Source organism: Enhydra lutris, unplaced genomic scaffold (genome assembly GCF_002288905.1).
Source record: "Enhydra lutris kenyoni isolate GAN:26980312 unplaced genomic scaffold, ASM228890v2 scaffoldscaffold41, whole genome shotgun sequence".
Classification (NCBI taxonomy): Eukaryota; Metazoa; Chordata; class Mammalia; order Carnivora; family Mustelidae; genus Enhydra; species Enhydra lutris.
Genome location: NW_019154125.1, coordinates 4047096 through 4070299, shown reverse-complemented (window position 1 = coordinate 4070299; position 23204 = coordinate 4047096). Strand labels below are relative to the sequence as shown.

Genomic DNA, 23204 nt, shown 5'->3' with positions numbered 1-23204 from the left:
GGCAGACCTGCTTGGGCCCTTACTCCTATTTCTCCCCTTCAAAGTCCTGTCCAACACTACTGCATCTGTGGGTCAACAAGATGTCCTGCCTCTATAGCCTATGTGATTGCACCAGATCCTGTGGCCAGACTCCAGTTCTAGGAGGGTATTTCTGTAAGCACAGTATTTCTTCCACAGGATTGCAGATTGGGTGGCCAGAATGGTGTTGACATACCGATTTTAAGGGACTCTCATGATGGGCACAGGACAAGATCAAGGATGTGGGTTACTGGAGATCCAAGGCCAACCCTTGGGCTAGAGCTGCATGTGTGGGCCTGTGTATTGGCCGTTATGCATCCAACTTCCAACTACAGTGTCACTTCTGGTCTATAGAATGCAAAAGTAGTGAGGTGGCAACACCCATCTTTTAGCCTTCAGGCCTCCAGTCACCAGCACCTGAGGTGGTCACTCCACTCTTACCAGTGGCTGCACATGATGGTCAGCCAGCCCTCCAGGGGCAGCTGGCTATCTCCTCCTATGGCTTCCCTGTAGCTTAGTAACATCAACAGGCATCTTTAATCCATCCTCTCTTGCCTCCATTGACGGAGCAACAGCAAGCTGCCCTGGGTCAGCCTGAAGTCAAGATAGACAAGAAAGGGACACTTGTCACCAGGATGGGACTGCTGGTGCCATAGGAAAAGCAGGAGTACTGCCAACTTTGAAAGCAATTCCATTCTTGGAATAACGTGTCTAGTGTAAAGACATAAAAAAAAATTATATACATGGTTGGAAAAATGGAAAACGTCATTCAAGTATGAAAGAAACCACAGCTTATATTTTCTCTGATTTGTGGTCATCATGATTGAAGAAGCACAAGTGAGAAATTTTGGGAGCAATTAGAGGCCGGTCTTCATGGCAGAAGATGGACGCTATGGCATCGTGAGTCATGGTGAAGTCAGGATTAAGGGTTAACAGGGAACTTCTGCGATCAGGAAATTTATATTTCAACTCAAGTGGGTTGGGAAGAGCCCCGCCAGTGTGTCACATCACTACCTTTTCTAGAGGTGAGAGCCATGAACTTAGCTAGCAATAACACATTGGACAAGATTTCACAGCATCTTTTTGCTCGTGGATAGAAACTAAATCTGCCACACTTCTCTTCAAGTTCTGTGAGCTGATTAAACATGTTAATACCTTTCAATTTCTATGTTCTGTTTGGATTTATTTGCCCAAAGTTTATGGTTTGCTTTGGTATCTTCAGGTTATTGTTCCCATCTCTATACATAAAATCCTTCCTCATCTCCTACACCACCTTGCCCACTCTGTTTCCCATGTTTCCACTTCTCCAGCAGCAGCTCTGAAGGACTCATGAGAACAGAGGCATAAACACTGTCTGTCAACAACAACTCAAACTATCCTCTTTTCTGCTTTTTTGTCCTCAAGGAATTCCTAAATTTCGAAGTTGGTGAGGGTACATGGGATGATGAGGGAAGCACAGATTGAGAAATGCATTAAAATGTATGCAAATAAGTGTATGGCAGCTTTCAAATTACTTTCCATGGAAAGAAAGTTTACTCCCCAGTGGTCACAAGTACTTACTGAGAGCTCATTGTGTTAAACATTCTAAGAGACAGAAAGTTCAAGACCCATGCTCTGCATTCAGCAGGTGTGCAGTTTAATTGTGGAGCTGAAAAGGCAGAAAAAGAAATATGTGTGTAGACACACACTCTCTCTCTCATGTATGCATACTCACACATCTTCTCTCTCTCTCTCTCTCTCTCTCACATACACACACACACACACACACACACCCCAATACTCCCAAGACTCAAACGAGGTAGGATTTAAAAAGCGTCTTCGGCAAGGACAGGGTGGTAGATTGCTAGGGGAAGGTATTTATTTCCACAATCAATCAATGTGAAAAAAATAACTTGTATTTTCAATACATTTGTTTTGTTCTAATCTTCAGGTTTGAGCTTTCCATGAAATACACCACAATTATTTATCAAACTGATTCATTACCAAATGTGATATAAATAGTCCAAGACACTGAATGAAGAATCAGAGCCAGCAACATCCTAGAAAAGGAATCTCTGTGGCTTTCCATTGTGCCATTAGTAGCAAGTCATTGCAACAGTTTAATCACGGAATGATTCAAAATTTCTCTGTTAACACATTGCAGGCTTTCAATCAAATATATAACTTTGCTGAAATGAAGAAATATTTCCAGTATAAACCGGACGGAACTGATAAATCAGGGCTTCATTCTCTTCAACCTCAGATTCAAATTGATGACTGTTTTTCCGAGCTGCAAGAAAAAGACAGTGTTAATTTCTTAAAAGATAGGATAAAATTTTCCAAAGGCTACTTTATAACATTTCTTCCTATAATCAGCAGTATTAAGCAGGGGAAATACCACCAGAAAAGGAGCAATGCCTTATAGGATTTCCCCCGAATAAAGTAGCACTTGATTGATCACCAGATCCAGTGAGGGGCTCACCCTCCCGCTGATCTAAATACTCATCTGGGGCCTACTGTGCGCAGGACTTGCCACAGGGCCCGGGGATGGAAACTAACCAGGGCAAGGACCTAGCACTCAAGAAGCCTCGCCTAGTAACCATGCAGAATCTTCCACCGTGTGGTGCTTTCAGTCTGTCCTCAATGAGCTGCTCCCAGAAAAAGAGAACAGAGACTGGCAAAGGTGAGGCCGATGTGGAAGTGAGAGGTAAGGCAGGAATATGACAAGCAAGGAGGCACAAAGAAGTCGGCTTAAGTGGGAGTGGGAAGCAGGGAAGGCTCGGACTTTATCCTCGAGTGGAAATAAATACACGCTCGCTGTACTGTTTTAGAAAGCCGGATGTTGGGAAATAGAGATAAACAGCCCCGTCAAGTGCTAATACTGCAACACACTCCACCAACTGCCGTTCTCCTTTAGTCCCTGACACAGGACACGGGAATGTTCCTTGGGATTCATAGTGCATGCGGGAGAATCTTGTTTTCAGTTTGGGGTTTTTGTCATGAAACGACCCATTCAACTGCCCGTAAGCAGAGTGAATTCAGGAGGAAGTACTTTCCTAAGGAGTGTGAGCAGGAGGGTTGATAAAACTTCGGGCAAGCTGGGAGAGAGGGGGCAAACACAGCGTGCTGGAGTTCACGCCCCACCAGAGTGATGCCCTGTCCCTTGCAGTGGTGTCTGTAGCTCTCACACCTGTATCACTCAACGAAAACTTAAGCATTGAGGGGTGCAGGGGTGGCTCAGTCAGTTGAGCCACCAACTCTTGATCTGGGCTCAGATACATGGTCTCGGGGTCCTGGGATCGAGCCCCGCGTTGGGCTCCATGCTCAGTGGGGAGTCTGCTTGAGGATTCTGTCTCTCTGCCTCTGCTTCTCCCCTCTACTCTCTTCCACGCTTGAATAAATAATCTTTAAAAACAAAAAAACAAAAAAACTTAAGCATCTAAAACCAAATTCTCAATTTTGCCCACAAACAGCCAAAAATGTCTCTAGGAAAGAGCAGGAAAAGCTTATTAACTGTGTCCATTATGCAGATGCCTGCACACAGGCAGCCTTAAAATCACAGTCTGATGAGCATATATTCAATTTATATCTTCCTGGAAAAATAACATCTACTTCTCAGAGAATGTTAAAATTAAAGCATTATTCCTAAAAAGAAGAGTAATGAAGCAAATTTTAAAAAATGTATTCAAGAAAGAAAGAAAAGAAGAACTCAATCTTTACATTGTTGTTCAGGAATTCAGTGCACTTCAGAATGTCCAATACCATTAACTGAAATAATTGTCCTGGTTTTATCTGAATGCCTAGTATGTCAATTTCAGGGCTTTCACATGATTTAACTTTTTGTTAAAGTTAAACTTACCGAACATCTATAGAGCAAAAGTGTAAAGAAACTTTAGACAAGGGCAATTTCCTCCAAAACTACACTAGACAATAAAATTATATACCCACATATTACCTTCAGCAACAAAGAACTCAGCTAAATAAAACGCAGCCCTCACAGCATGAGGTGCATGGGAAATGCCTTCTAAATTCCCCCACTCATAAGGTGCTTTCTCTGGATGCCACTGGACACCGTAGACTGGATACTTGTACCCTGCAAGAAGAACACAAATAGGTAAGTATTAAGAATGGTCGAAGGGGCACCTGGGTGGCTCAGTCGGTTAAGAGTCTGATTCTTAATTTTGGCTCAGGTTGTGATCTCAGGATCCTGGGACTGAGCCCTGTGTCAGGTCTGCTTGTCCCTCTCCCTCTCTCTACTCCTCCCCCCATCATGTGTGCTCTCTCTCTCTAATAATTAAATAAAGTATTTTTAAAAAAGCAGTCTAAGATATTACTTACAATGGAGTTATGTTCTATATCCTATGTAAAACATTATTTTATAACTCACAATGTCAGAGTAAAATTATGCTCATTCTCCCAGAGACAAAATAAAGAATTTCAATTCACAGTGTGAACATTCACAGTACATTTCACTGATTTTCAACCTTGTACAGTCTGTAATATGATTTGCTTTCGTGGATAATCAGATGGAAGTAAAATACTTGAGCCTCTGAATACCCCAGTTCAACAGTCAGCTACCCGTGTGATCAGTGATACAAGTTTCTTCCACGATGGATCTCTTTCCCTCCCACCATCCTACGTCTTCATCCTTTCCTGTAATGATGTATTCACAGGACAATGAACTATGCCACCATTTTTGGTGTCCTTTTATGTAAGCCAGTTCTTCTCAGCCTAAATGATGTCCCTCTGTCTGTGGAATGGTTCCCACCCTCATGGCTGGTGTTCCACAGGAGTCATCAGAGGCTACCTGGAAAGTGGCTTTGTGGAGAGTTAGGAGGCTACCGAAGAGTCCAGGTGGAAGGTAGTTAACGTAGAAGAACAACAAGGCTAAGCTGGAGGGAGGGGAGGTATCATTTGCAAGCATCTGGGGAGCAGAAAGTGGCACACATTTTTTAGAGGTAGAGAACGAAGGCAGGAAGTCAAGGACAACATCTAAGTTTCTAACTTAGAATGATTTGATGAATGGCAATGCTATTGTTGAAGCAAAACATAGAGGAAGGAAACAGTTAAAGAGAAGATAGTCCGTTCACTTCCCACTGGGCTGAGCAACCTTTCTCAGAATTCCCCCAGGGAATTCTTGTATTTCTCGTAAACCATTCAAACTTTGACCTCCCCGCCCCCAAGAGCAAGCCAGTGAGAAGGCCAATTTTGAATAACACAAACTACACCCACCAGTACCCTGGCCTCTCACTAACTCGAAGACTGTCTATTGTTTCTGTAAGTTTTCATTCATAGTACTTCACTTCCTTGCACAGTAGTGATTTTTTGGCCAGGAATTGCTCATCTTCCTTAAAACTTCATAATGTGGAAATCCCTTAAAATCTGGGATAAATGTAGTTTTCTCCACAGAGAATTATTTATATTCACTTCTGCCATAAATGCTGGGACACTCTCAGGCTGAGATGACTTGAAATGACTTGAGATTTACTGACCTTCCCAGTTAGTTTCATGCAGGCCACAGGTGACCAGGGTGTCACTATGAATGCTCAAGACTTATTTACCACCATTCCCATTCCCTTAGGGTCAAGGTTCAAGGTGGCAATTGTCATAGGTCGGCAGGCAGGATTTGTTGAGGATCCTGCTGCATGGAGGACTTTCACAGGAGGGGGTTCCTGAGCTTCCTCCTAAGTTCTCCTGATTCAACAGTAATGCTGGTTTAAATACTTCACTTAACAATATAAAACCATACAATCCATTAATTCTACTACTGGGCATTTTACACAAAGAAAACAGAACACTAATTCAAAAAGATATATGCACCCCTATGCTTATTGTATCATTAATAAGAGTCAAGACATGGAAGCAACCTAAGTGTCCAGTGATACATGGATAGATAAAGGAGATGTGGCATATACATATAAGGAAATATCACACAGCCATAACACAGAATGAAATCTTACTCTCTAAGAAAACATGGAGTAAGAGCGCATTATGCTAAGTGAAATAAGCCAGACAAAGAGAAATACTATATAATCTCACTTATATGTAGAATCTCAAAAACAATACAAACAAAAGACAGAAACAGATTCATAAATACAGAGAACAAACTGGTGGTTGCCAATGGGAAAGGGAATGGGCAAAATAAGTGAAGGGGGTTAAAAGTTACAACTTCTAGTTATAAAGTAAGTCAGTCACAGGGATGAAAAAACAGCACAGGGAATATAGTCAATAATATTGTAATAACTTTGTATGGTGATTGATAAGTATACTTACTGTGGTGAGCACTGCATAATATATAGAATTGTCAAATCCCATGTTGTACACCTAAAACTACTATAATATTGTATGTCAACTACACTTCAATTTAAAAAAAAGTACTCCACTTAACTCCCAGAGGTTCTGGTCTGAGTATCCTGTCACTTCATGAATGTACAAGTATCCCTCCACTTTCCAAAAGGCTACATTTTGCTACTTCACTGTTATGAAAACTTACATTAGCACAGTATCGGCTTTTCTTTATAAAAGCAAAAATACTCTTCTGCTTTCTTTCAGGGAGCAGAAACAGGGACTCATGCAGGTCTTTCATAAAAACAAAGTGGCTTAATGCAAACTTTTAGAAAGTAGAAGAATACTCTTTGCTTTGTGCCTTTGTGGCTTAGGAGTTTCATGGGAAGGCTCTCCTTTTGGACAGTGGGGTAAACTCTTAAGAAGTTTTCTGGACATGAGTCATGTTTTTTGTTGTTGTTTGGAGGAGACTCTGTCATGGTACTCAGTCTATAGCACTGCTAGAAACAGAAGTCATTTTCTCCATTTACTCTACTCTCCCTTTATGCTTTACTCTCCTTCTCCTTCATTCCATCCACCAGATGACCGAGGTAAATCACAACTGACTTGGAACATGGACAAAAATACATCTCCTATCCCCAAAAATGCCTTAGCTTCTCTTTACACCCCAGAGTAACACAATTTTATTCATAAGAGAAGTATAAAATTAATATATATAAACATAAGTGAAATAAAGTATATATGTGCCATGAGATATACCTTCCATGGTTGAAATAAACTCAGTCTTGCCATCTGTATTTGTAGTTAATACATTGAAAAAGTTCTTTAACTCTTCATTCATCGTAAAATTCTAGAGTATAAAAAAACAAAACAAAATAATTACTTCTGTGGTTAATCTAAATGCATTAATTTCACTGTTAATTAATGTAATACCATCACAGAGAGGCTCCACTTGTGGAAATTTGCAGTCAGGGGTTCTGTTGATAATGACTTCAACAAGTCAACAGGAAAATTCTGGAACATTCTGCTCTGTGATGCACCTGAAATAATTTAAGCACAAGAGAAATAATTTAAACACAGCAAAAATAAAATCCACTGATCTATGGCCAAAAAGGGCCATTATTAAGACATAATCAAGATGACTAAATGATAAACAAAACATATCATTTCCACATATGTATCCTAGTCAAACACAAAGTAAGTTTAACATACAAATTCAAGTATGTTCCATATTCAAGTACTTTTCTTCTAGAATTTGAACAAGAATTACTAAAATCCTTCTGATATGATAATTATCAGGCCACCATTGAGTAAGCAGAAAATTTTAACTTGAGTTCTCTTGAAAACAGCGACAATTTACCATGTGAGTATGTCTTTGTTTTCTCAGGAAATGATCCAGAACATTAAACATATTTTCAAAGGTATCTGGAATTTAAAGATCTAAAAATACCAACAATAGGAAAGAACATTAAACAAGCCAAGAAATCTCTACTCAGTATATAGATCAAAAAGAGCAATTTATCTTGACACTAGCACTCACTAAGTGAAGCCCCTCATTCAGCATGCTAATAATGGCTTCCAAGAGAATTCCTGCTTCTCTGATATAAAAATCTTCTTTATATAAACTTGGTTTTTCACCACATACATCCAAAATAGTCTGACCTAATACACGTACTTCCCACAGAGTTCTTGCAATGATTAAGTAAGATAATGCAAGAAAGAGCTTTGAAAAATATAGAGCATTCTATGGGTTCCATGTGTAACAACTACTGCTTTCCATCCACAATCCTTATGAGAACAGGAATAGTTGACAGCACTCAACTGTGAGGATTCAGAGATCAGGTAACCTACAAGAATCATTACCTATTTACACAGAGTGCTATAACAATTTTCCTGGTCTTTGCCCTGAGTTCCTGACAAGGAGCTTCTAACGCTCTCAGAAATTCCTGCAAAATAGGAATTCTTCGTAATGCTAACAAGGGGTCTCACAGGGGGCCCCTAGGTAGCTTCAGGATGAGGCTGATCATCAGAAACATCGACCACATGATTAGAGTAGGTTAGGACTTGAGCCAGCCTGATTTCCAGGGATGAAAAGGGGACTGGAGACTTCAGTCACACAGCCAGTGATTTATCAATCTTGCCTTTGCAATGAAACCCAGTAAAAAATTCTAGACAAAAGAGCTCATGGGAGTTTTCCAGTTGGGGAACACACTGACAGGCCAGTAGGGTGATGTGCTCTTGACTCAACATGGAGAGGACGCAGAAGCTCTCCAGTCCCTCTGGGATCTCAACCTATTCGTATCCTTTACAATAAAATTGTTAATGCAAACACAGCACCTTCCTGAGTTCTGTGAGTCATTCTGGTGAATTACTGAACCTCACGAAGGGTCATGGGAATCCTCACAATTGTGGCTGGTTGGTCAGAAGTGTGGGTGGCCTGGGGATGTGACTTGTGGCGTATCTGAAAGAAGGGACTCATTGGGAAGATAACTTATAACTATGGAGTCTGCGCTGACTCCTAGTGGCTAGTACCAGAATCGAAGCGCAGTACACCACAGCTAGGGTTCAAACAGAGTACACAGCCGAGGGAAGACGCTGTACTATCATAATTCCTAGCCAGCATGTATAAGAGTTGTCTTCCAAGTACTTAGCACAGTAGCTGGAAAGCAGTATCTTATTTAATAGTCACAAACAACCCTAAGAGGAAAACCCTTTAAAATCAGGAAATCAAGTCAAGGGAGGTTAAACCATTCCCCTAGGCAACAGGGATGAAGCTAGGACTCAAACTCAGGTCCGATTTTTAGAGGTCTTAATCATGCATGATTCTGATATTACTACACGTAATGAATTATCAAAACTCAAAACTCCTAAGCCATCTTCACAGTTCAATACCTCGTTTACATCATCAGTTTGTGTGAGTCATCTAAAAATCAGTAAACATTATGAGCGTTTCTGACACGGATCTTTGCCACTTACTCATCCTGCCCAGGTAATATTTTTAAAAGGGTCAAAAAGAGAATTCTCACCTTTAGTGAAGTTCAGCGGCATTGTAATTCCATCAGTATGAGTGAGAGTTAATAAGGACTTTCCACCACTAACCAGGTATGAAAGCTCTTCGAATCCAAGGCAAGTACCCCATACAGGAAAATAGTCTCCGTCATCAAAACTCTTCGCAGAATGAAAGAGAAAACTAAGCTTATTTTAACGTTTCAAAACAAAAATTTGTACGTTTGATTTGTCATTACAAGACAGGCACCTGAGTCATGCATGTGTTTCTAAAGAATTTTCCAGGATCCATAAGGAGCCTATCACTTAATCTTTCCTCAGACCAAGCTCATACATAATCATTCCGTCTTAGTTAATCAAATTATTCAATCTCAGCTGTGCTGGGAACGAGACTGACATCTGCCAGGCAACTACCAAGCAACACAAGTAGCAATTAGGGACTGCAAATATCAAAGATAATGCTAGACAGAAGTCTATTGATACATCTGCTACAGATCTTGCTGCTTTGGATGATTGCTTTGAACACACTCTGAAGTCCTTCCTTCATTATCTTGGAATTTACAGTAATAGCTGCATCATCGCACCTTTAGCCAATTAAATTTTTTTTTATGATTTTATTTATTTGTTTGACAGAGAGAGATCACAAGTAGACAGAGAGGCAGGCAGAGACAGAGAGAGAGAGGGAAGCAGGCTCCCTGTCAAGCAGAGAGCCCGATGTGGGGCTCGATCCCAGGACCCTGAGATCATGACCTGAGCTGAAGGCAGCGGCTTAACCCACTGAGCCACCCAGGCGCCCCTAGCCAATTAAATTTAAATCATGGGAAACCCATGATCTGGAAGGAGAGGAACAGTCAGTAAGGAAAAGGCTACGCAAAAGTAAAAAAAAAAAAAATGTGTATAGAGTAAAAGTTGTCAACTCTTTGTACAAAAAAAGTACAAATGTATTGAGCTTTTTCAAAGGGAGTCATAGCAACTAGCACGAATGGGGAAAAAGTCTTCTAGAGAATGAATTTTTGGGTTAAGTAAAGATTAAATCCATATGTACTGTAGTTACAAAACTGAGTTGTGCAACTTTTCTAAAAGCAGCGATTTTCCTGCATAGATTGTAAAATATAGCCTAACAGTCACTAAATGAGGAAATAGTTAGGGTTTTCTTTTTCTTTCTGTTCCTTACTGAAAAAAATACAGAATTACATTAATTCCTATACTTTCTATCATAAGGTAGGATCTTTAACACTTTCTATGCAGGTCTGGGAAATTTTATTTTTAAAAGTTAGAACTGCATATATGAAGTCGAAAGGCCATACAGCATTTACTTATAATAAACACAAAGGAAGGTTTAACTGCTCTGTTTTTACATGTACCAAATTTCATTTCTCGACTAAATGTTAAGTCCTCGCTTGCTGGTGCCACATCTTTCACTTACTGTGGCTCCTCCGTGGAGCCTGGCAGAGCAAAGGACACAGAGCAGGACTGACTAGATCTAACAGACTTCACTTCTCAAAGCTCCTTCAGTGAGAACTTTGTGGACCCCAGTGGCTGTAGCTAAATAAGTTCAAGGTTGCGGAGCTTTTTTCCCTTGCTTTGAAATTTTCAAGTAGCTAATTACATTTCAAAAAGCAGACTTTGGGGTCTTAAGGGTTAAGTGGCTCCTTTTCTTTTTTTTAAATTGAGCAAGTTGGTTACATGAGTCCCTGTATGCAAAAGGAAAAATGACCACTTTATAATGTTCATATCTATTTCCAAAATGCATTTTAAATCACTCACATTATAAAACTTCCACTTTGTTCACTTTTTCAAAAACAAAACCCATCGAGCATGTACTCAGTACATTAAAAAACAAAAAACAGCTTACTAAGCCAGCATGAAGACCTGGTTCTTATTAATGAGCACTAACAGAGAGGGCCAGTGTGCGGGGCTCTGGTTCCCTTGAAAGCCCACAGGAAACAGGGTGAGCGCCCCTACAGGCTGCTACAGAGCAGGAAGCTCAAAAGATAAAGGGTAATTAAGGGAAGGGTAAAAGATAAAGGGTGATTGTGAGGGAAGTATTAACCACATGAGTCAGACAGAATTATTCTCATGGAAAATTACAAAAACCCACCTGAAATAATAGGCAATAACTGATATCTACCTGTTTGGCAAAGTCGTAAAATTTTTTGGCCGTGAGAGCATAACCTGACTTCTTGAGATCAACGCTTCCTCCAGGGAAAAGGATCCTGAAGCAAATCAAATAGGGTGCATTTCAATCCCGCGGCCCACAAGAAATGAACACTTTTTTTTTACTTTAAAACAATTTTTTTTCCTTATCACGCAAGCAACAGATCATTAAAGAAAACTGTGGCAAAAAATATATAAAATATTCACACTCCTACACATTTACACTCCTACACATTCGTAAACTGCCACAGTTAACAATACTTCTAGAATCCCATGTTCTTCCAAAACTTCTTCAATAAACACGTTTATTTTTGAGATAGAGTGTACATAAGTTAAGGATAAACAGGTGGGGGAAGGAAGGAGAGTACACAAAGCTAGAAATCAAGTCAAGATAAAATTCCAGGTACACCTAGGTCTAAATCAAGCAATCAGTGATGCCAAAATCATTTGGAGGCTCGTAGTCAGGAGTCAGTTTTGGCTCACGGAGAATTATTTTCAATCATAAAGAACAAGCTATTCATGAAAACATATGTAGGCTAGAATTAAGTATCCATGAGAATTTAATTTTTTTATTATCACCCTGAAATTTCTTCCAAAATATTCACACTATTAAAAAACTTTGAAAAAGAACAAAATTACAATTCTGGAAAAAGTTTGGGAAAAAAGAGGGGAAGTTACGTTTGATTTTATTTTACTCTACCCATAAAGGAGAGATACAGAAAAATATTTACTGTGTTTTTATATCGACTTTTTAAATTAACTTCAATTTTAAAATTTATAACAAGTCTTAAAATAAGTAAAGATATTCAAAAAAGATTACAAAAGCTGGATTAAATGTGTTAAAATTTTGAAAATACTTAAATATGAATGTGAGATATGTGAATGCTCACTTCTTTTTAAGAGAGCAAGAGAGAGCACACACGCAATTGCAGGTGCAGGGGCAGAGGGAAAGGAAGATACAGAATCCCAACCAGGCTCCATGCTCCACGCACAGCCTGATGCAGGGCTCGACCCCACAAACCTGAGATCATGAACTGGGCCAAAACCAAGAGTTGGATGCTTAACCAATTAAGCCACCCAGGCTCCCCGAAAGTCCACTTTTGAGATTATTGTTCATTCAACAAATATATTCTGCTTCTTGGTATTAACTTGGAGAGACAAGGATGAGGAATTTTTCATAGTCTGTAGAAAACTTACAAACTATAAGGTAGAACCATGCAGAAAACCCTACAATTAGAAGTGTCTTAATGAAGACTAATTATCAGGTCTCCCTTTTCATTCACTCAGTGTCTAAAAAGATGCCGCTGATCAAATCTAGTGTGTTTAATGCCAAAGTCCTTTCATAAAATAAAATTTGACTGTCTCGCCCAGATTAAGAAATCCCTTTAAAAACAAGCCGTTTCATCTCTGTGTTCCTCCACAAAGCAGTATGAAGTCTATCGCGTAATTGGGGCTCAATGAAGGAGATTCTGAAGTTGCATGGGAGTGTAGTTCATTTTCTGGTATATATTTTTGTGTGTATTTCTGAGTTTCTACCATATATTCTGACCTTGATTTACTTTTCTATGCCAAAGTACACGCGCACTATAAATGTTTTACTCACACCTTTTTTTCCTTTTTTAAAGTAGTAACAAACACAGTTTTTAAAAGTGGAAAAAACAAACTCTTTATAAAAGCTTTATCATAAAATAGACTCCCTGCACCCAAAATCCAACAAAAAACAAACCTACCATTAGGGGCGCCTGGGTGGCTCAGTTGTTGAGTGTTCGATACTTGATTTTGCCTCAGGTCATGATGTCAGGGTTATAGGATCAAGCCCCATGCAGGGCTCCACGCTCAGCTCAGTTCGTTGTCTGTTTCTCCCTCTCCCCTCCCCTCCCACCCCTGTCTTTCCCCTGCTGGCATGTGTTCTCTCTCTCTGTTCCAAACAAATAAATAGAAATTTTTAAAAACCACCACCTTTAAAATCTGTGTGTTTACTTTATAGATTATACTGTGCTAATCTCCTAATCCCTACTTTAAAAAAAAAAAAAAAAGCAAATGGGAGTATACTATAAATACCATTATGTGCCTTGCTTTTTTTACATAACAATATCACATCGATCACATGACAATAGTGATCCAAGCCAGCATCTATAGATACCCTCATTTTTTAAATCTGTGCATAATACTCTATTATATGCATGCAGTCTTTTTTTTTTTTTAACCCAGTTCCCAACTGATAGACTACCCCGCGGTTTCTAAACTGTGGGTATTTCAGACAATTCTGCAACGTGCATGTTTGGGCCTAAGTTTCCACATAACAGGGAATATATTTATAAAATAAAATTCCTTCTTACCGATTTCCTGGGTCAAAAGGTATGTGCATTATTAATTTCTGAAATTTCAACAGATATTGCAAAACTACAGCACAGAAAACTGTATAACTTATACAGTCGTAAAGTATGAGAATACTTGTTACCTCACAGCCTCACTATAGAATATTTACAAATTTTCTGATCTTTGTCAGCTTGGTAGTTTAAAAAGTTTATAATTGCTATAATTAGGTAACCTTTAGTTATGAGTAATGTTGAACATTTTTCATGTGATTAAAAGCTTTATTCTGTTGAGCTAGTCAATCATATATTTTGTGGTGAAGCCAGAGGACAGAAAACATTTTTCCAAGTTCTATTCAAAATGTCTTCTGAAAGATAACCAATTATTATACTCAGATTTAGGACTTCTAAATCCCCTCTAAGCAAACAGTATGTCATGCCATTCAAAGTGACCTCAGAACATTTAAGACAAGCATTAAAAGAACAAAGATGTCACTTTAAAAAAAACCTAAACATATCTACTATGCAACATTTACTTCTTAAGCTGCTTTCCCTCTGCAAGCTTTGTCATCTCTCAACAAAACAATTCCTATAAAAGAACTCATAAAACTAACATTATACCTCTATAAGATAGTTACACAGAAACATGTATGTTTCTAAGTATGTTTTTGCAAATGCAGACTACATCCACCTCATTCCCCGTGTCAAATCAATGCTGCCAACTTACCCATTAATAGATTGGAAAAGCTTTTCATACTTTTCAGCTGTAAGATCAGGCCTGAAAACAATAAAAACATTTATTACAATAAAAACAGTTATAAAACATCCATTTTCATACCTAAGGAAAAAAGTAAGGCTGTAAGTGAAGTCCCCACATTAATTGAAAAAAAAAAAAAAAAGAAAGAAAAAGAATTCTTACATACCAGACAGTATTTCTCTCCCTTCCCTTCCTAGAGGTATTTTTTTCAAACTACATACACATCACATACTATAATTATATCCTTGTTTTGGTAATCAAACAAGTAAACATGTTTTGCTGTGTTCTCATTTAATATTGTGAAGTACATGTTAATATGGAAAACATTAAAGACCATGAGATTGGGCAATAGTAATTTCTCTGCTAGCTGAGAACTATCAAAAACATGTAAGGTGGGCGCCTGGGTGGCTCAGTGGGTTAAAACCTCTGCCTTCGGCTCAGGTCATGATCTTAGGGTCCTGGGATCGAGCCCCACATCGGGCTCTCTGCTCTGCGGGGAGCCTGCTTCTTCCTCTCTCTCTGCCTGCCTCTCTGCCTACTTGTGATCTCTGTAAATAAATAAATAAATAAAATATTAAAAAAAATGTAAGGATATTCAGTAGTTTTGTATAAAGATGAAATAAAGAGATTTATTAATATTTCCCTTAACTGCAGGCAGTTTGGGCTATAAAAACAATACATACAAATGCCAAATCTCGGGTTCATCCCACTCCTGCCACTAACTGCAAAGATCTGGAGACGACTGTGCATCCAAAAGTCAGAAGAGTTCAGATCTAGGGACAGGCTACATGCACATCACAGTAGACGGGGCAATTATTCTGAAGCTAACTTGCATGGGTATCCTGCAGCTCCTTTCATCGAACACCACTTAAGAGCTCCTAACATCACCATGCTATTGATGATTTTATCCCCTTCTCCAGAAAAAAGTAATGGGACTCATCTGTGACAATTTAGTTAAATCACAGTAAAATGGGTTTGCTCTTCCAAAAGTTCAAGTAAATGCAGGAACGAGAGAAGAGAGTATCATGGTTATGAAATTCCTGTAAGAACTTTCCTACATTAAACACTCTTCTGGTTCTATAAGAGAATAACAAGGAATGATGCCCTCTCAATCAGCCATAAAAGAAGTAGGTTTGTTTTTTTTTTTGTTTTTTTTTTTAAAGATTTTATTTATTTATTTGACAGAGAGATCACAAGCAGGCAGAGAGGCAGGCAGAGAGAGAGGAGGAAGCAGGCTCCCCGCTGAGCAGAGAGCCTGACGCGGGGCTCGATCCCAGGACTCTGAGATCATGACCTGAGCTGAAGGCAGCGGCCTAACCCACTGAGCCACCCAGGCGCCCCAAGAAGTAGGTTTATGATCAAATGTCAACCACAGTCCACTTCTGCCCCAGGGAATGTTTTAGGGGGAGTCAGAACACATCTCCCACTATTAATACACTTATGATGCCCAGAACTTGGCTGTGCTTTGTTGTGCTAGGTTCTTTTCTAAGTCCAAACGAGCTTTGCAAGTCCGGGTCTATTTAGAAGTTCATATGGGCACCTGGATGGCTCAGTCGGTTAAGCATCTGACTCTCAATTCTGGCTCAGGTCATGATCTCCCTTCCTGTTAGGCTTCACATTCAGCGGGGAGTCTGCTGGAGATTCTCTCCCTCTTCCTCTCCCTGTCCCCATTCTTGCTCTCTCTCTCTCAAATAAATACATAAATCTTTAAAAAAAAAAAAAAAAAAAAAAAGCAGGGGGCACCTGGGTGGCTCAGTCAGTTAAGCATCCGCCTCAGCTCAGGTCATAATCCCAGGGTCCTGGAATGGAGCCCCGAATCAGGCCCTAGCTCAGCGGGGAGTCTGCTTCTCCTTTTCCCATTCCCCCTGCTTGTGCTCTCTCTTGCTCGCTCTCTCTCTCTCTCAGATAAATAAAATCTTTAAAATAATTGATTAATTTAATTTTTTTAAAAAAGTTCACAATACTCCTTTTCCCAGCAGCGAAGTATAAAGCAATGGGTGATATTGCAGTGGTGCTCATCTTTATCTTAGATGGAGAATAAATGGGCAAGTGGTCCTGCCTCGAGAAGTGACAGGGAGATTCAAATGTGAGTCCATGTTCCCAGTATTCTGCCAGTCTCATCTCCCCAGACTGGGTCAATAAAAAGGGAACCAAACAGTCAGGATCCAGAATCTTCCCTTCTGAACATTTAAACCAGGACAGTCATCACTAGAATGGATTTAGATCACTCAGCTACATTCCAGGGACTTCTACCAGCAAGCCCGGCAGGCTGGTTTTAGTCATTTCATCAATTCTACATAAACAGCTCCCATATTGTCCATGACTGGACTTTTAGACCCTGCCGATCATTCTTAAGGGCCTTAACTGTTGAGGGGAGGAGGGGATGAAGTGTCATGAACTCCCATGCCCCAGAGACTGGACAGGAAAGACAGGCCAGATCCTTTTCTTTGAATACAGATATTATTTGCATGTTGTCAGACTGTTGAGAAACAGGAGACCGTCTCAGTAGGGTATGAAAGAGTTTATTTTCTCTTTAACTAAAAGAAAACTGCTTAAGCCCGGTGATGACGGCAGATGAAACAGTTTCAGCAGTGTGAAAAGGAGTAACAGGCATTGTTGGGCACTTGCTTTATTTAAAGTCAGCCCCAGATGACTATCTTGGAAAACAAACAAGCAAACAAAAAAAAGGTCAGAAATTCAGACTTTTATAAAGTCTTCTTATTTGTAAATATTAGAACTGTTGTTTTTTTTTTTTTAAGATTTTATTTATTCATTTGACAGAGAGAGACAGCGAGAGAGGGAACACAAGCAGGAGGAGTGGGAGAGGGAGAAGCAGGCTCCTGAAGAGTAGGGAGCCCAACATGGGGCTCAATCCCAGGACAGGGAGAAGCAGGTTCCCCATTGAGCAGGGAGCCCGAGGTGGGGCTCAATTCCAGGACCCCAGAATCATGACCTGAGCCAAAGGTAGATGCTTACTGATTGAACCACGCCGGTGCCCCTAAAACTGTTTTTAAAGCAGTGTGTGAACAAAACACATTTTACAACCAGAAGCAGCCCTTGGGCTGTCCCGTGCTACCCCCCAAGAGGATGCTCCATGGGTCCCACTAGTCCCACAGTGGGGATTTATGATAACCTCAGGGTACCAGGCACCTGAGAAGGCAGGAGACCAAAACAAACTTCTTTATCTATTCCAGAATTTTGCCTAGGTCTCCCATCCTCCTCCTGTTCCCTTCTAAACCATGGAAGTTGGCTCCCAGCATCCAAAATCCAGAAATAAAGTCAACATTATCAGTGTGACCATTTCATTCCCATTCTATGTTGGGTCATCCCTTAGAGGTTACTCTGGGAATTTAGCTGCCATGTATTACATTGTTTCTGTAGGATTAAATGATTCTAATTCCAAACAATATACCTTAAAATGAACTTTGGAAACCCGAGCTGGAAATTAACCTTCATGCTGACAGTCATGTTTTCAGTGACTCTGTCATAAATATCAGCATTCCGCTGCTAGTCATTAGGTTTCAAAACTTCCCCAGTTTCAAAACTTCCCAAGTTTCAAAACTTGTTCAGTTTCAAAACTTGTAATTCTCAGCTATTCCTCCCTATGTCCTTTCATTTTATTAGTCATCAAATCTTGCTAATACTTTTAGAGAACACTTCTCCATCCATCCTACAAGTGAGCCACACCCTTGTCACTTCACGCCTAGCCTACCTCAACAGTCTCTGAACTGGTCTACCTGCCTGTGTCTCTCCCACTTCCCACCCAGGTTATCAGCACTAATGTCCTAAAAGAACACTAGCAGAAAAAAGTTCCCATGATCAAAACGTTGAAATGCTGTTCTGAAGACTGTAAGTTACTTCCTCAGGTCTAAAATTCCAGTGTTATCTGAGTTCCAAATAAAGTTTCATTTGAAATATTAGATTTGCTATAAAAAAAACAAAAACGAAAAATGAATGTCAAAAGTGAATGGGTAGGGATAGTTAAATGTAAAGATCATGCAAGAAGATGATCCTTATAAGCTAAACATAAAACTATTTTGTGGTATAATTCTCAGTTGTAATGTTCACATTTTGATTATTATTGTTTTATTTGAACAGTTCCTTTCCTTTGTTATAGCTTTTTAACATGGAATTAGTTACATAAACAGGTTGCCCAAAGCAACCAGTTGGGCTTTGTATGTGAAATCACTTATAATGAAATAGACAGGAGAGCTGGAAGATTCTAAAATATGTTAGTTTTGGGTGAATAGATATTATAAATACTTACAAGGTTTTGTCTGTTAAAAAATTCAATTCTTTCCAAATCAAAATATGACATGTCATTTTAGTCTTACTAGGGCATTATATCACAAAAAAGTAATGTAGCTCCTTTAAGACTGCAATTCTTGTAATTTATACTGAAGCAACACTGCTGTGTTAGTCATTTACAAACCTTTTAAGTAGAGTGTGAAGGTATTTTAAAAGTCATCTTCTAAAAATCTCTTTTATTGCATAAGTGTTTCCTTACCGTAATATTATAGAATAAAGCTGGTTAAGTTATCAATTCTTTTACTCCATAATTTTCCAAATGTCTGATGACTATCACCTTCCCTGGGGTATAGGAAACTATCATTTCATTCTTTACCTAACATGTTTGACAGACCTCTAATAGCACTATAAGTACAAACACCTTCCTACTTCAAACAATTTAATGATTCTAAGCATTAGATTTGGCAAAAATCAGGAGCAATGTTACCACATTTAAATGATGCAATCATAGCAAAGGAAACATTAATTTTTGAGCTAAAAATTATTTGAGATAACACAGGAGTTTTTATTTATACAGTGTAAAAAATGCTGGATCATACCTTATTGGTACAACTCTTGCACCTGCAGACTCCAGATACTTTACATAAGATGCAGCAATATAGTATTTTCCCAGGCTTCTCATGTCCTTATTATGGGACGTTTGCATTAATACTCCTAAATTACGAAGGAAGGAAGGAAGGAAGGTAGGAATGATGGAAGGAAATGAAAGAGTGAAAGAAAAAAATTAAGAGGGGGTGGAGGGAGGGAAGGGAGGAGAAGATGGGAGGGAGGGAGAAAAGAAAAGAAAAGGGAAAAGAAAGAAGAAAAGAAAAGAAAGGAAAGGAAAAATAGTTTTAATTTCAAGCAATTTCCTTTTTTTCTTACTCAGAAACTGAAACACATCACAGTAAAAATACCACTATTTTGGGGTGCCTGAGTAGCTCAGTCCGTTATGCATCTGCTTTCAGCTCAGGTCATGATCCCAGAGTCCTGGGACTGAGACTGGCATTGGGCTCCTTGCTCACAAAAGAGCCTGCTTCTCCCTCTGCCTGCAGCTCCCCCTGCTTGTGTGCTCACTCGCGCTCTCTCTCTCTCTCTCTCTGACAAATAAAATCTTAAAAAAAAGATACCAATATTTTATTTGTTTAATTCACAGAATTAAATACAAATCTTCTTCTGTAAGTACAGCAATAGACTTTGGGAAAAGACAGTGGAGGCTGATCTAAGTTTTAAGTAATTGCCTCTCTCTCTCACCTCATCAAGGAGACCAAGTAAGCCCCAAAGCAGGTTTACAATAGCACCAGCCTCCTTTATACAACCTAGAATCAATCTCACATCCTTAAGTCTAGAAGAAGGCCTCTCCTCTCCCACACACTCAAAGGCACATTGCTTCCCTGACAATAAAGCAAAAGAGTGGTAATACCTTGTCTACATCCCTCCAACATCAGCAACATAATCTAAGCAACCAACATCTTGCCTCCTCCCCTTCAGACTATTACAATAGCTTCTTAAAAGGTCTCTCTGTATCTTTTCTTAAACGATCCTCAACAACTGCCACCAGTGCTCCACCTGGAAAGAAATCTGATCATATCACCATTCATTCATTAACTTCTTCTTTCAGTATATTACTGAATCATAATATATACAAGGTACTGAACGTGCTGGAGACACATGAATGAACAAAACAAAAATCCTTCCCCTGTGGGCTTTGATCCTAGTATGTGGGAGGGAGAGAAGAGTGGACAAATAGTTAACAAGATAAAAAGTTAAAATATAAAGTCTGATGACTGGAGGTAAATGCTAAGGAAAAAAAAAGTAAAGCAGAGTAAGAAGGTGTGTTTTGGAGAAGGGGAGGAGTTGGTCCCATCGATCCAGGGGAAGAAAGTCTTACATATGATGCCAGGCCAGGCAATACCTCCCTGAGAAGGTACAACATGACATTTGAGCCAGGACTTCAGAGAGATGAGGAAGTAAGCCATATAAAAGTATCTGGAAGAAAAGGGATCCAGGGTGGGAGAAAAGCAAGTGCAAAGGCCCTAAGTCGGGTGTGTGCCTATCACATCTCAAGGAGTCTATTACTAGAGCTCCAGGAGCAACGGGAGATAACAATAAGAAACGAGATCAGGGATAACAAATCAACAGGGACCATCTCCTTGTTTAAGTACCTCAGTGGGTTCCTAGACGTTCATAAACTCTACACGTCCCACCTACCTCTCAGGCTGCCTCTTACCACTGAAACCTCAGCCCCAGCACAGTACTGGCATCCAATATACATCAAAACATGTCTGTCTGGAGAATACACCTGTGCCAGTATCATTCACTGCTTCACCATTTAGAACACTTCACTGTCTCTGTAGGCCACCTGACATGAAGAGATGTCTATACCAATCACTTCTCTATTTCCAGCTTGTCACAAAAATTGGCATTTGTCAGGCACTCAGTTAACACATGCCAAATGCCAAAATTTGTTAAGACTGTTTTATTGTTGGGGCGCCTGGGTGGCTCAGTGGGTTAAAGCCTCTGCCTTCGGCTCAGGTCATGATCCCAGGGTCCTGGGATGGAGCCCCGCATCGGGCTCTCTGCTCAGCAGGGAGCCTGCTTCCTCCCCTTTCTCTGCCTGCCTCTCTGCCTACTTGTGATCTCTGTCTGTCAAATAAATAAATAAAATCTTAAAAAAAAAAAAAAAGACTGTTTTATTGTTGTGGATAAGTAAGATGGTCCTCACTGAGGGAAATGAAATGTGTTAAGGGAAAGAATGAAGGCGTGTCACAGGAAATGAGGAAAGGAGTGGTACAAGGCAGGTAAGGTGAAGTGCCACAAAAAAAGGTTTAGGGTTTGGGACATGTGAACCTAAGTACCAGAAAGGAGAAAAAGTATATTAGAATAGGTAAGTTCCACCAACTTCTTCCCAACCCCGCTCCTTTACCCAGCTACTCACTTTTCCCACCTGTGGGGGAAAAAAACTCAAGCTGTAAGTCCCTCAAAATGTGACCAAAATTCCACCCATAGTTTAAGGCCACCTCACAACTTTGTGGTTTCCTTTGCACTTCTAATTCAATGCCTTGAACAAAATAGGTGCTTAGTTAACTATTTCGTCTTAAGTGATGTGACTGAAAACACACTCCCTTTTTCTATAATTGACCCTGGACTACCACTGTTTCTAGGAAAGGAAAAAGAATCCCCCCACCCTTTTTTCCTTTTTCCCTCCTCTCTATACTCACAATTTCCAACACACTACATAGAATTTTATTTTGAGTTAATTCTCCTTGGAGATTCTAACCACCATTTTAAACAGCTATGAAATAAGGCATTCCAAGTTCCAAATATTGATACAGAACCCATTTGAAAATCAGGCACTAGCAATACTTATGGGAAAAAAAAATACTCATTTACTTACTATTTATTTACAGAATATGATGCTCCTCTTCTCAGAAGGGAAAGAGTTTGAATGGCATAATACTACCTCTAAAATAAAGCCAATCTTAATTGTCTAACATAAATTGCTTTTGGTAAATTTTAATTCCAGGCTGATTGATTTCTCCCGGGTAGCCTTCCCCTTCCCTGTCTCGAATGTCTGTTCTGATAACGCAAACTGATTTTACTCTTTAAAACATAAATTTGTTGGACACGAAAAATTACATGCTTCACTTTAACACCATGTAGACCTGATATTAGGATTATACTAGGCACTTCTGCCCTCTGGTGCTGAAGATGACAACATCCAAAGTATACCATAATTTCTTGATTTTGGTCAATTCGGTTTTTATGGGGATAATACAATGTGTCTTAAAATACACCCTCACTCCATGAAATTTTAATAAACCTAACGTATGTACAGAGTTTGGTGAGTTCGTAGAAATTCCTAGCTATGTACAAAGAAGAAAACAATCCGCAGGATTCTCCCCAGCGCACCCTCCTCCCTGCCAACTTGAAGAGCCAAATGAATTTGAGGAAACCACCAGGCATTAGCTCTATTTCGGCACAATCGAAATGGTGCTCGGCTCTTACTCGTGCTACAAATGAAGGCACATACGGCAACCCCGGACTCGGGTATTTCCAAGGCCGGACTAGCAGCTGGAGCCCAGCAGCTGGCAGTGCCCAGGACAGACACCCGGCCTCAGGCCCGCGGCCCCCACCCAGCCTCCTTACCGATGATGGGATTCTTGGAGGCGAGAGAAGCGCACAGCCCGGGGCTCGCCGCCCCGTACAGAACCAGGCCCAGCACACACAGCAGGCGCTCCAGTCTCGCCATCGTGCTCGCCGCCTCCCGCCGCCTTTCAAAGGCACAGCTGGCAGGACACCCAGGCCTGCTGCAGCGGCGGCAGCGGCGGCGGCGGCGGCGGCGGGGGCGGCGGGGGCGGCGGGGGCGGCGGGGGCGGCGGGGGCGGCGGGGGCGGCTG

General features: G+C 40.2%; 1 protein-coding gene across 1 annotated transcript; it reads right to left on the bottom strand.

The window, feature by feature from the left end:
* Positions 1 to 1854: 1854 nt before the first annotated feature.
* On the bottom strand, positions 1855 to 23153 carry LOC111155475 (gamma-glutamyl hydrolase). The gene is made up of 9 exons (XM_022515644.1): positions 22954 to 23153; positions 19365 to 19479; positions 14488 to 14538; positions 11420 to 11504; positions 9309 to 9450; positions 7216 to 7322; positions 7042 to 7132; positions 3953 to 4090; positions 1855 to 2287 (listed from the first exon to the last, which is right to left on the bottom strand). Exons 1-9 carry the CDS (start codon positions 23054 to 23056, stop codon positions 2166 to 2168), a joined length of 954 nt encoding a protein of 317 aa, XP_022371352.1. The 5' UTR covers positions 23057 to 23153; the 3' UTR covers positions 1855 to 2165.
* Positions 23154 to 23204: the final 51 nt, after the last annotated feature.